The sequence below is a fragment of the Notolepis coatsorum genome, assembly GCF_963971535.1.
Source record: "Notolepis coatsorum genome assembly, chromosome: 10".
Classification (NCBI taxonomy): domain Eukaryota; kingdom Metazoa; phylum Chordata; class Actinopteri; order Aulopiformes; family Paralepididae; genus Notolepis; species Notolepis coatsorum.
In genome coordinates this window covers 76580624-76594708 of record NC_140174.1, presented here as the reverse complement: position 1 = coordinate 76594708, position 14085 = coordinate 76580624, and the positions used below count along the sequence as shown (strand labels likewise).

Below are 14085 nucleotides of genomic sequence, written 5' to 3'. Positions count from 1 at the left end.
CTAAGCATGATATTAATTTCTATAGGAAACTGAGGTGGGAATCACTGTCAACTATGAATGAGTTATATAAATGATTGCATGTGAAACATTCTCTGGACCAGTTGTTCTCAACCCTTTTGGGCCCAAGGTACAAAAAGTCAAACCACAATCTCAAGGCACACCAATTTATAGTCATGATAATACATGATTCATATTGGTCATAGATCATGATTATAGATTATTAAGGGATTATTAGAGTTATTAAGAGATATTTGCCCTTTAACTGGGGCTGGGCAATAGACGGACAATTTACCAATGCGGACATTATGAATCTCCTCAACAAACCAAATTTTGCTCATATCGGTATGTTTGGTAAATGCTGACATTATGAATCTAAGTAAATAAATGTTGTGGTAACAATCACATGTTGCCAGACAAACAGAAATGTGCCAACAAGATGGAGAAGGTGGTATTTGTGTGCCCGCATTTTAAAAAGGAATTATGGTTTAATTTATTGTTGGAGATAAATGTGCCAATATTGCTGCATCCTCAGCTTACTCAGTACCGTTATTGGCATTAGAGCGTCCTCAGGTTGAGGGCAACAGTATGTTACTGACTTTAACCTACTATGTAAAACAGAACAGGACATTGCAGTCGTGTGAGAGGGGGGTACATTTATACAAATGAAAACAAGAGCAATTGTAAAATAGCCAAATTCATTGCAAAATCAAACGATTAATATAATATCTAATATAAGGCTTCTAAGCCTCGTCTTTTAATTTATCAGACAGACATCACAATAATTAAAATACTCCCAATACACAAAAGACAGCACACACATCCAATAATGTTCAGGTGCTGAACTAACACAAGTATGTAGACTGAGAAACACCCTTCAAACTCAATGTATCAACCTGTGTAGCTCTTCATTAGACATTCAATTGAGATTGAAGGGAATTTCTCAGTGTGCATTTTTGTCAATAACTAAAACATCAAAATCCCCATTTGGTTCTGCCCTCCACATGATCTTCTGTTCATAGCAACAGATCTCCGGTCCAAGTAAACCCATACGAAATATCATTTATATTCCATTACGTTTTTGCTCTCTCCTTCCTTTTGGTTAGCTGGTTGGCTATGTGCACACTGTGCAATATTGCAATCAATCCTGTAGTTCTGGCATTCTTCTACAGTAGCCATAACTTCCACACTTCTGTTCTGACCCAATTTGGATGAAACATCACACAGCAGGCCAAGGTCCGGAATTCGAGAATATTGTTAAAAATCGATTAATGACAAGTATTTTATTTGAATTAAACTCCATCATTGTCCAGATACAGTATCAAATTACACCTTTTCCACCAGGTGGCAGCATAGAGCCAGGAAAGCCCATCTCCCTGACAAACAGGCAACATTACCATATATATGTTCTATGTTTTTATAGAAATGTCTGAAAGATACAGGGTCTGAAAGGAATGAGGTTCCAACAAACACGGGAAAGACTTTCATGATCAATATTCCTGTATTATCAATGACCTGACAACACACATGCCATATAGTTAGGGAATTTTAGCAAGATGTTTGGACCATCTGTGAAAACATTTATCTTCACCAAAGTGTTCCTATAGGTGTCTACTAACACCTCTCAATTTATTCAAACCCAAATCCTCGGGGGAAATTCTGGAGAGCCAATCAAAGTTAAGGAGCCCAGGGGGCTTGGGCGAAAAATATGAAAAAAAATCAAATATTAACGTGTGGGGTGACTAACTAGGGGTTTTCAGGCTTGCTGAATCTATTCCAACCATTAGTTTCGAGTAAGAATGGCTCCCTGGCCATAAAATATTGGTATATTATATATATAGTATAATATTATTTTAAGCTATAATGTACAGCAAAAAGGGTATAATCAACGGTATGGGACTGAGGTGTTTGTTGGTTTGATTCTATTGTGGAAAATAAAATATGAAAATATTGCAAAACACTAAGTGTTCACCTACTGTGCACATGCTCAGTAGGATACACTGTCTGCATGTGGGGAAGGAGCAGGAGTGCTACATCATGGCACATATTTCTGCACAACAAAAACGATTTTAAGGTATGATTGTTTAACTACTCTTTGGGAGAGTAATTGGTTTTCCTCTGCTGGCAAAAGGTTTGATAACTGTAAATGTAGCACTTTATAAATGTTCTCTAGTTTATTGCTAACAATAAACAACCATTCACCTAGCTAAAGTTTGCTTACAGCTAACATTAGATAGATAGCTAGCATCAGAGTGGTTATAAGATCAGCTGGACTTTGTGTGGTGATCTACTTTTTCAGTGAAGATAATCTTGTAGTTCTCATTCCATCAATAAGTATTGCTGTGTGGACCAGTTCTGTATGTTTTGACACGAATCATGACACTTGTCTTTTAGTAGACTACAACATGGAAGAGGATTCTGTAGCTTGTTGCTTAAGGTGCTTCATCTGTGGTGGTCCTGAGACTGGGATTAAAAAGCTCTCAAAAGTCACCCAAAAAGGCTACACAGATTTAGTCTTATTCTGAGAGTGTGGACGATGAAGCAGTAATCAGAAGACTACATGAAGACTGGAAAAACGGAGATGACCCCAAGCTTAGACGCCATTTGGAATGCAGAACCGAGCTATACAATGGTGCAAGAAGTAAATACACTGGAAATCGTACGTTTGTTTTATTTTTCATTGTGATGAAAGCACTTGCAGTTTTCAATCATATTCTATGTTGTGAGTGACATCTCAATTTAATAAAAACTTAACAAATTCTATTCTTTAGGGCAAGATGAGCAAGACCAACGGCTAGACAGGTTGAACAGACGCAGCGTATTGTCTGGGTCAAGTAGTCAAAGTGCTAGCAGCTCCACCATAATTGGATGGTTGGAAGAAGTAAACCCCTTCGATAACACACGGGACAGGAAGACCCTGGTGTCCTTCTCTACAGGGTTTAGCAGCTCTCCCGGAGACCCAGTAAATGCGGATCAGGCAGAGAAGATTGGCATAACCATATAGGCCAAGATGGATGGGAAAACTGTTAATGATACAATGCAAACAAAGTACAAAGTCAAATCATTAGCAACCCTCAGATCTGGACCCAAAGTCAGTGGGGAGAAGCTGGTCATTGACTCACTCAGGCTCTTCAACCGCCTCAACATCATCAGTGAGCATGAAGTCAAGACCAAAGAAGCTCTGCTATTTGAGTTGACGCCAACACCGATGTCTCTTTTTGACAAAAACCAGAAGATGCGAAAGCCAGATAAGGCTGCCCTAGCCAAGTTCCTAAATACATTTGTGGAACCCATTGGGCAAACCCCATGCATGAGCCTTTTGATTGATGGTGGGTGGCTCCTGCACAATGTCAAGTGGGAGGTTAACCTCACCTGGAAGGACATCGCTGAGAGCTACCTCCGGTTTGTGAAGGCCTTGGGAAGCCAGCACCTCCGGATCACTGTGGTTTTTGACGGATATGACAACTCGACCAAGGACCATGATCAGCCCGCCCCAGACATCCAAACCATTATTCCTAGAGAAAAGTTCCTTGACAACAAGAACAACACAGCTTATCCTGCTTCTAGCTGAGACATTCAGTAGTAATGGAATCTGTGTACATCAATGCTTTGATGATGCAGACACTTCTATCGTCCAGGCAGCTCTAGATGAGGCAAGAGAGTCCACTGTTGAGGGGAGAGCTGAGGATACGGACATCCTGGTTATGCTCATTCATCATGATGCAGACCACTCAGTCTTCTTCACAACAGCAAACAATGTGTCTTACGATGTTGGAAAGATACAAGAGGCCCTCCCAGAGAAATACAGGAAATATCTGCTCTTTCTACACAGCTTCTCAGGCTGCGATACCGTGTCTGCAATTTCTGGCTTTAGCAAACCAACGTTGCTACGCACAGTCGCACACTCTGCAAGATGGACCAAGCTGAGAAGGCCATGGACGTTTTTCTTGACATCCAAGCCCAGAAAGATACCATCATCACAGCCGGCTGTGAAATATTCAAACTCATGTTCCATGGGAAACCACCCAAAGGCTTGGGGGACTTGAGATTTGAAATGTTCAGCAAGCGGGCTGCAGCAGGGAAAATCAGCCCTGAGAAACTGCCCCCGACTACAGCAGCAGCAGCACAACATTCTCTCCGGGCATATCTCCAAACCAGAGACTGGCTTCTACTACAAAGTCCATCACTGGATGTTCTGGACTATGGCTGGAAACTGAGAGAAGAAGGCTATGCACCAGTCCCTACCACAGACCCCATTGCCCCAGACTATCTCCTGAAATTCATCAGCTGCAACTGTGAGGAAGACTGCAGTACACGCAGGTGCTGCTGTAAAAAACAGGGGGTCAAGTTGCTTGTGGCAAGTGTAAAGGAGAGTGCCATAACAACCAGACAGATGAGAAAAGGAGTGAGGAAGATGGGGAGTTGGCTTAGTAAAAAAATAAACTGAAACCATGTATCAATAATGCACATTTCTATACCATTCCATTCTATGCAACGTTACATTTCTCTTGGAATAAAGTAAAAATATATGTTCTTATGGGAAAAAAATAGTTTTTTTTTTACTAAAAAAACGAATGGTTGGAATAGATTCAGCGCCCTGAAAAACCCTAGTTAGACACCCCACAAGTTAATATTTGATTTTTCATATTTTTCACCCAAGCCCTCTGGGTATACCAATATTTTATGGCCAGGGAGCCAATTTTACTCAAAACTAATGGTTGGAATAGATTCAGCATAGGGATGTCCCGATCCGATCACGTGATCGGAATCGGCGTCGATCACGTGCTTTTCAGAGTATCGGGGATCGGGAAAAAATAATAATAAAAATCGGCAGTCAAAAAAAGAAAAATTTTATTCAACAAACATGACCATGTCCACGTCTTAAACTCATACGGAGGCCTTAGTTTTGGTTTTAAATTACATATAATATATCATCATTAATGTATTTATTGTCACACAGAGCAGAATAATTTTCCACAACAAACACATTCCCCTTTAATTTTCACCGTTGCAACAAACACCCCTTTAATTTAGACGCTACACGCGGCTCGACCACATAACAACAACAGTACAACACGTCTCTCCCGAAACACGGTTAATATCCACTGACTTGAGCAGCTAGACTTAATGTCAGAGGTTTGGAACTAAGCATTTTAAAATAGAAAGTCAAGCCAGTTGCAATGTTTGCAAGGAGGACAGCCGGCTGGAGGCGAAGTTTTCAGACTAACTTTTGGAGGATAACGTTACGTGACTGAGGATTATTGTCGGCGTTTCAGACCAGAATGGACCATTACGTAAGTCGAACACTGAATGTATACTAATGTGCAAACATATATTGAAACTTTTAATATTTCTCATATGAAGCAGAAGCACATTTCTCAGGGTGAATGTAATAACAAACGCCTCCGCGCTCGCGCCCCGGACTATAGGCAACAGATGGGCTTGTCTCGCTCTGCCAGTTTCTGACAAAAATGCGTCAAAATTGATTACTAATGTAAAAGATCGGATCGGAAACGATCGGATCGATAGATATTTAAAATCACATGCTCGGGATCGGATCGGAAGCAAAAAAAGGCGATCGGGACATCCCTAATTCAGCACCCCTGAAAACCCCTAGTTAGTCATCCATAATTTTTTTTCACATTTTTCGCCCAAGCCCCCTGGGCTCCTTAACTTTGATTGGCTCTCCAGAATTTCCCCCGAGGATTTGGGAGGTGTTAGTAGACACCTATAGGAACACTTTGGTGAAGAAAGCTATTGGTAAGAAATTTTTTCACAGATGGTCCAAACATCTTGCTAAAATTCCCTAACTAATAGTCACTTTCGATACAGGGAAAGGTCCATGGTTTTCTGAGTATTCCACAATATCCCCAAACCCGGTTAATTGATCTATATCCACTATAAGTGTCCAGGTCGTCTATAGGCAATGATGGAAATTAATTATTTATAAATGTGTTTAACACTTTGACCGCCGGGGATTAGCCTCATCCTGTGGTAGCTACTGCCACGCTGTAAACGATGAGTTAGTCACCTTGTTTGTAGAGCTAAATCTATATTCTATATTATAGCCATGGATACAATACTATAGTCATTTGACATTGAGTTTCTTCCGGTCAAGATGCAAAAAAGAGATAATTTTTCCATCCATACCGTATTCTATCCATTACGTTCCCGTGTTATACCGTGGTGAATATAAGTATGGTTTTAGAGCAGTCTAGGGTAATTCATGAAATGCTTAGTTATGGCAGTCTACGTCGCCGTTTCTTGCATGAACGCGCTATTGTTCCGGTATCAAATCCACATTATAGGTATTATGTACCATCATGAATGCATGAAAGGGGGGGGGGGTGTTTGATTATTTGATAGTCGGTAACAGCATTCGTATTCAACACTAAACACGCTTATCGGCCCGATCGGTACAAAAGCCTGGCAGGATCAAGCTAAAATTGACGTCAAATCGTCCTTACCTGCGACCGGGAGTATTCCAAAGACAATATTCCAATTTATTGATCGCCATTTGGTAGATCCAATGTCCATTTGCTCGACAGCATAATCCACCATAACATATGAATCTGGCATATTTGACGGGCTTCAATGTGACCGGCAGAACAGTTGGTCTTGCCCGACAAGGACCAATTTAACCCGCAACCCTTGGCCATCCCACAGCCCAGGATACAATGTTAGAAAGGGTGCTCGATACCGCCGGTATTGCACCTAGGCATTCTTAATGCGATTCCCAATGTTAACCCAAAGTCAGTGGGCCTGTAATGAATAGAAATATCGAATAAAAGAAATAACGATCAAATAACGTATATATACGTGGTTGGCGTTCAACGGTTGTCAGACAAACATGTATATAATCGTCGTTGACGGCCAATGTGTTAATGCATAGGTGTATGAACAACAATAGGTTCACTATAGCATGTCCATGTTGTAAACGGGGGTCAGAGAGCTGATTCCCAGAGGCTCTGAGCAGCAAACCTGTGTAGTATCGCCCTCTTGTGATCAAAAGGTGTAACCTTTCCTGAATATGCGTCAATGGACAATGTTGGAAATTAATAAAAATAATGCGTTGTGGGGGAGCTCCAGTAGCTCACCACGTACCGCGAGCGCTATTTCAGCGCCGTGGACAACCGTGCTCGTCACGGATCTGGGGCTTAGCGAGTTCGAATCCCGACTGCAGCCGTGCCTTTCCCAGAGTGTCTTCCCCCCCATCTGAACCCTTTCAGCCTGTTTCTGTCGGTCATCCTTGACCAGTATAAATGTGATAAACACATAAAAGAGCCAGGGGAATGGCCAAAGTTTAAAAAAATAAATAAAAATAATGCGTTGTTGACCCATGTGACAAATATTGGAGGACTCGCATCCCTGGCTAATGGCAGCACCCAAGATTCAGAATTCCACCTCCCACATGTAGTTCTTACCTGCTCAAGAAGTAGTGTTTCCAATAGAAAGACTGATTGAACACAAGTGGTTTGTAGAAGTGACCTGCTCAGAAGTGATCTAACATTTACCTGCATTTGTCCAGTGGTCTGCCACTATTTTCATACAACATAAGAGGAATACTGTCTACAGTTGACATTAGTCATCTGAGCATACTGCATCTGTGTGGCAAGTTTCATCCAGTAGTTGGCGAGCTATGCGCATACACACAATCACATCCGATTGCAATCTCTCTCCACAGGTGGCATGAAATCAGGTTAGTCATTGCTCGACTAACCCACACCAGACCATGCTCACATCCATATATTCAGGTTTAACCTAAACCTAAACCTAACACTGCCCTGCCCATCCCTCCCTCCCTCCCTCCCTCCCTCTTCTTACAGGTGTGTTGGGGATAGTGTGGCTGTTGGGGCCCATTGGCGTAGAGTTCTCCGAGGAGGTGGACAGCTGGCGGATCAGGGGGCTGTGATGGGATGAGTGCAGGTTGGCCAGCGACGTGCAGGGGCTGTTCGAGTCCAGGAACAGCTTGGGCGAGGCTGGAAGAGCACAGAAACAACAGATTCACATGAGATTTCCTCTCATATAGACCCAAGGCGTGACAAAACGCACCTTATGTACTGTACATGAATGAGTGGACCTTTCCGGAACTCAAAACACTGGTTCAGGGAATTAAAATATAGAATATCTAAATGATAGCTTGAACATTCTTATATAGTGAGCTGGACATGCCTCCCATATAGCCGGGCTGTAGTGTTGTTCTGACGAGCTGGATCAACTACCATCTAACCCAATTGGTTACTATGTGCGTTACATCTGATCGTAATGACTTGTTGAGTGGAGGGTGGAACACATAACAGAGGACCTCTATAGCTGTGTCTCCGACGGAGGACGTCCCATCTCCTTCCAATACAGCTGCAAAATGCAGCCTTATTTTCCTTGAATTTGGGAGGATCCAACGGGATAGCCAAGTATCCCAGAATGCATTTCACACCAACGAGCAGTGATGGCAGAAGGCTGAAAGCTGTGAGACACAGCAGTAATGTAGGACCATTATTATGTCAGTGTATTTAAGTTTTAATATTTTTTCAGGCGAGAAGCCGAGAACATAACCATTTAGATTCACAATATGTAATCAGTTTAACCAATAATGCCTGTTTGAAAATTTTCTCCAACGTTTTTCGGAGATTGAGCAGCTGCGTCTGGAGTGAAGCATGCTCAGTTTAACTGGGAATCCCTGTTCAACGTGAGGTTGAACTATTGTAACCGATCGTCCTGCTATATTACTTTATCTATCATTTAAGAATCTCCACAGTTAGTAGCAAAATTAATAAACTTGATGTTAGTCACAATCAAATAATCTGGATAAAATCATTGTTTTATTAATTTAATTTCCCTAATCTGTGCCAGTTTTGGCATTAAAAGGATTCCTCCTTCCAACTGTTTTTTTCTTCATTTAACGATGCTTGGGTCGGCCTTTGTGGATGGCATACTTCAAAGGATAGACACTAAATTGAGAGACAGCATGTGATTGCTCTAATCAAAAGCGGGTGATTCAATCATAACATCTTTCATAAAGAGAAATCTGTGATGACTGTTGCTAGAGCCTGAATGGGAGCCAGTCAAGCCATCTCACTCATTGTTAAAGCCACAGGCACCACCGTTTACTTGATCCAGATGATTAGATGTAGCGTCTAGTATGAAATGGATATGTTCTTCAGGAGAATGCCTCTGCAGATTCAATTTAGCTAATCACCCATCCCTAATAGTGACAAAGCATGGCATCTGGGCTTGTACTAAATGCAGCATTGTATGTTCTATGTTTTTATAGTAATGTTTGAAAGATGCAGGGTCTGAAAGGAATGAGTATTCCAACAAATACGGGAAAATCTTTCATGATCAATATTCCTGTATTATCAATGACCTGGCAACACGCATGTCATAGTCACTTTCGATACAGGTAAACATGTCCAAAATGGTTTTTGTAGTACAAAATTCCACAATATCCCCAAAATGTCCCGATTTGCAGGAATCAGATCAATTGATCTATATTCACTATATGTAGCCAGGTCATCACCAGCCATTTTTCAGTCACAAGTTCACGTGTGTGTGATTCTACAGTTTTTTCTTATGTGCACTTGTTGCAACATCAACGAGTCCACTGCAAATGGTATTTTCACACTCTAGAATATATTGTCGCACATGAATAATAATTATCTGGTCGTCAAAGCTCGACTTCCAAGTAATAGCGCTAGCAAAAGTGTTACAAAGAAATGACTCACGGTCAGTCCTGTCCATTAAGTGCTCGCGGAGTCTCTTGCGATTGTAGCTCTTGTCGTAGGGTCCTGAGGGGGAGGAGAGGGTCTGCAGGCGCTCCGTCTTGCACAGGGCCTGGCTCTCCAGCCGGGCAGCGTTGACAACACCGCTGCTACTGCCGCCCAGGCCGCTGTCCGACGGCCTGTGCTTGTCAGCACGGCCCTTATAGTGGCCCAGCCCTGCGGAGAGACACACTGGTCACAATGGAGGCACGCGTGGAAGTTAAAGAGCCCACTAAGTGCAATGTCACCCTTTAGTCTCAGGATAGATCAGATGTACCTATATACATGCAAAGGGAGCGCTCCACTGACAAACTGCACTCGAGGGTGTCCTGCCCTAACATCCGGTATCATTAACAAGTCAAGGAAGTACAACATGCTCTGAATGTCATGTTCGCTGGGCCTTTAAAGTCATTATGCCAAGGCAGTGTGTAAGTACACCAGCTGGTGCATTCATAAAAAAAAAAAAAAAAGATAAATACATTGCTCACATTTAGCTCTTTTCCACCAAATTTGTTCTGGTTCTTGAACCAGTTCCGCTAAGGATTCTTGGCGCCGTCTAGAGAACCATTCCGCGTTTCCACCAGTTTTGAGTGGAACCATTGTAATCAAGGATGAGTCATCAACGGAGGTTGTTGCTCAATGTATTCGCAGAGAACATAAAAGGAACACATACTTATTTATAAATCAATTATTCGTTAATCCTTGGTGGCGTGACGGTTCTCTCTCACTCCGGTGTACTCAAAATAGTTGTGGTCAGTTTGGTAACTTTGCTCTGGAGGTGCATCCAGTGTGTAGTGGACTTGTTGGATAATTATTTGACAATTATGCTTCGTTTCTTTACAAGATTGGGAATTACCTTATTGCCGAAATGACCACGAGAGTAAGTCATGGCTAGACGTTATGCACTAAAATAACAAGCTAGCTACGACTGCATCGGGCTGCATATAGTGTGCTTGGTTATGGATGTTGCCCTGCCTGGATTTAAGTGGAGGTTGTTTAGTGTAAATACTATGGGTGAGTAGAGGGATCTTTGCTCCTTCAGCAAGGCTCTTGGTACAGGTGGTGTTTTGTTGTTTTTCAAAGTGTCGAAAGATACAGGGTCTGAAAGGAATGAGGTTCCAACAAACACGGGAAAGACTTTCATGATCAATATTCCTGTATTATCAATGACCTGGCAACACACATACCATAGTCACTTTCGATACAGGGAGAGTTCCATGGTTTTATTTCTGTTCATAATACGCCTCAATGTGCACAATTCGCGCACGTAGTTGATGTTTAATCCATCTCTATCAGACAAAACTAATCTGTAATGCAACCAAACAGCAGATTTAAATGATGCTGGGGAATATTAGGTGATTTAGCTCATCTTGTCCACTGAGCCATTCCCCACACAAACTGACCACAGCACTCCCAACTCGCCTGGGCAAACTGAAATGTCCCCTTGGCTTTGGATTTAAATGCAGTATGCTCAGATGACTAATGTCAACTGTAGACAGTATTCCTCTTATGTTGTATGAAAATAGTGGCAGACCACTGGACAAATGCAGGTAAATGTTAGATCACTTCTGAGCAGGTCACTTCTACAAACCACTTGTGTTCAATCAGTCTTTCTATTGGAAACACTACTTCTTGAGCAGGTAAGAACTACATGTGGGAGGTGGAATTCTGAATCTTGGGTGCTGCCATTAGTGGCTGGCTATATTTGTTCATCAAACCTTTCTCCACAATGTGGGCCTGGTGAAGAAAGATAACCAACAAAGAAACTGTCTGTATGAATCTATCATATGGGCTGTTGTGAGAAGGCTCAACGCTGTGTCCTTGTGTGTTTCAGGCCTATGTACTCACTGACTGCCATGAGCGAGTTGGTGAACTTGTGCTTCTCTTTGGAGGACGACAGCTTGTGTTTGAGGGAGAGCTTCTTCAGCGGCTTGCTCCTGTCCAGGGCCTTCGTCTGCCACTGGCTCTTCAGCACCTGCTGCAGACGCAGGCCTACACACACATCTGAGGAGCACACACAGAGCAGGAGATATAACATAAGAGACAAACGCATGTAGTAGTGAAATGATTATCTCAATGAGGGCTCTTTGTCAGCGACCCTTTATGAAACTCACTTGGAGATATCTGCCGGCTCCCAATACAATGGAGCTCAAAGCACCAAAATAATTATCTTTCCAGAAATTATGACATGGTTACTCAAGATAATCCACAGACCTTGCTGTGAGCAGTTTCATGTAGGAACTATTTTCTATGCAACTAGATAATAATGAATGGGGATGAACTACTAGTGTTGAATTTTGAGTGAGTAATAGCCATTCCTGTAATTTGTGATTTATTTGTGGCTGTACGACTAACGGGTCACAACATACACTCATTTGAGAATGTAAAGGTTGACCTGATGGTGGCGCTAGAGCAGGGCTGTACGTTAACTTTTTTTGCACATAGCACTGGTGCTACAGAGGTTGATAGTTTTGTAGCACAGGCCAAAATCTTGTAGCACAAGTATAAAACGTGTTATATTTGTAACAGTCACAAATGTGCCTATTGTATTTGTGTTATTTAGTTGCAGTGCCATGTTTGGCTGTCATTTAGTATATCGCCATGTGTTATTATTACTATGATACTCTCATATGCTATTTTCAATTAATATCATAAACAACATAAGGAATATTAGCATAATTTTGAGTGGACTGAAGGAATGAGTCAGCGTTAATAGTTTTAAATGCAAATAATTTATTGAAACATAGAAGTGGGGTCGGTTGGGACACACACACACACACACAATGGGGGACCCTGATGTAAACAAGACAAACGTCTTTCTCTGGTCTGCATCCCCTTAACAATTGTGTGTATTGAGCCATACTGTACCCATTCTGCAATCTGTTAAATAAAGTTTTCATTCATTCATTCACACACACTGTTTCAACTCACCACCCCCGCATCATATTGTAGTCTAGTCTGTCTTCAAACTTCCACTCCTCTCGAAACTTGTTTATATTTGAATATAATCATTATCTGTCCATCCTCAGTTTACTATAATATACTCCTGTCCTGAGTCCTGACTAGTGACTTCATCGTCTTTCCAAACGCACGCACGCACAGGGAAGGGGAGAGAGTGCCCCCCCATTTCCCTTTCCACACTGTGTCTGCTGGCTCTGCGCCTCTGATCAGGATTAGCTTGTTAGCTTGCCAACGTTGTAGTGATTGTAATGGTACATAAACGTTAATTTCGGGCGATGTGCGCATAAAGGAATGGCGACGGTGCAAAGCATGTAGATGCATTTGACCCGTTGCGAGAAAGAAAAAACACCACGGACTTATTTCGGGACGTGTAGGCGCACTGCTGTGTTAACGCAGCAGTGCGCACCAACCGACCAACGCGCTGCTCCTTGCAGAAGCACGGATAGGGCGGATACGACTCGTCGAGTTGTCACAAGAGTTTTTTCAAAATAAGAGTATCATATGCACCTGAACGTTGCTAGCTTTCGGAGCCTAGCTGGAGCTGCGCGTGGGCAGAAATGAGACCCGCTACAGGATTTTCAAAATAAGAGTATCTATATGAACCGAATCCCTATCGCACCAGTGCTACTGAAGTAAATCCATCCATCGCACAGACAGCTGTTGCTGTAGCACGTGCGATATATATGTCGCACTGTACACCCCTGCGCTAGAGGAAAGGTAATGGGGTCACCAATATCAATAGGCGTCTTCCTCTAGGAGTTGTGAATGTCCACAGCAAATTGTATGGCAACCCGACCAATACCTTTCAAGATATCTTGTTCACAGATAGGCAAACAGACAAACGCAGTGGAACATATCATCCTTGGCGGACGCAATGATGCTGCATGTAGGCAGAGACACTGATGTCTTGTAGTCGCTCCCACACAGTGGTAGTGGAGGAGGAGCACAGGGGGGGGGATTGGAGGTATCATAGCTCCTTCAGCAATGCTCTTGATATAGATGGTGTAAAAAGGAACAATTCTGAAGTCAATGTGAAGAATAAGAGAAGGAAAAAGAGGACATCTGTTTTGTGGTTTTTAAAAGTGTTTGAAAGATACAGGGTCTGAAAGGAATGAGGATTCCAACAAACACGGGAAAGACTTTCATGATCAATATTCCTGTATTGTCAATGACCTGGCAACACACACATGCCTTAGTCACTTTCGATACAGGGATAGTTCCATGGTTTTATTGTAGTGATGCACTGATATGAAAATTTTGGCAGATACCGATAACAAATATTAACATTTTTGTTTTGGCCGATAACCTGATATTGATATCTCTATAAATAAAACAGATTTCTATGATAAAGTTTTGTAAGTACAATTTT

At 42.1% G+C, this 14085-nt stretch overlaps 1 protein-coding gene across 2 annotated transcripts in view; it reads right to left on the bottom strand.

Moving 5' to 3' along the window:
- Positions 1-14085, bottom strand: part of LOC311236122 (KAT8 regulatory NSL complex subunit 1-like) — a 216273-nt gene that overhangs the window by 5453 nt on the left and 196735 nt on the right. For both annotated transcript variants that reach the window (XM_084323738.1, XM_084323737.1), the window contains exons 8-10: positions 11604-11759; positions 9720-9932; positions 7822-7976 (exon numbers count right to left, since the gene is read on the bottom strand). In XM_084323738.1, coding sequence (XP_084179864.1) covers positions 7822-7976; positions 9720-9932; positions 11604-11759 — 524 coding nt within the window. The remainder of the gene's footprint in view (positions 1-7821; positions 7977-9719; positions 9933-11603; positions 11760-14085) is intronic.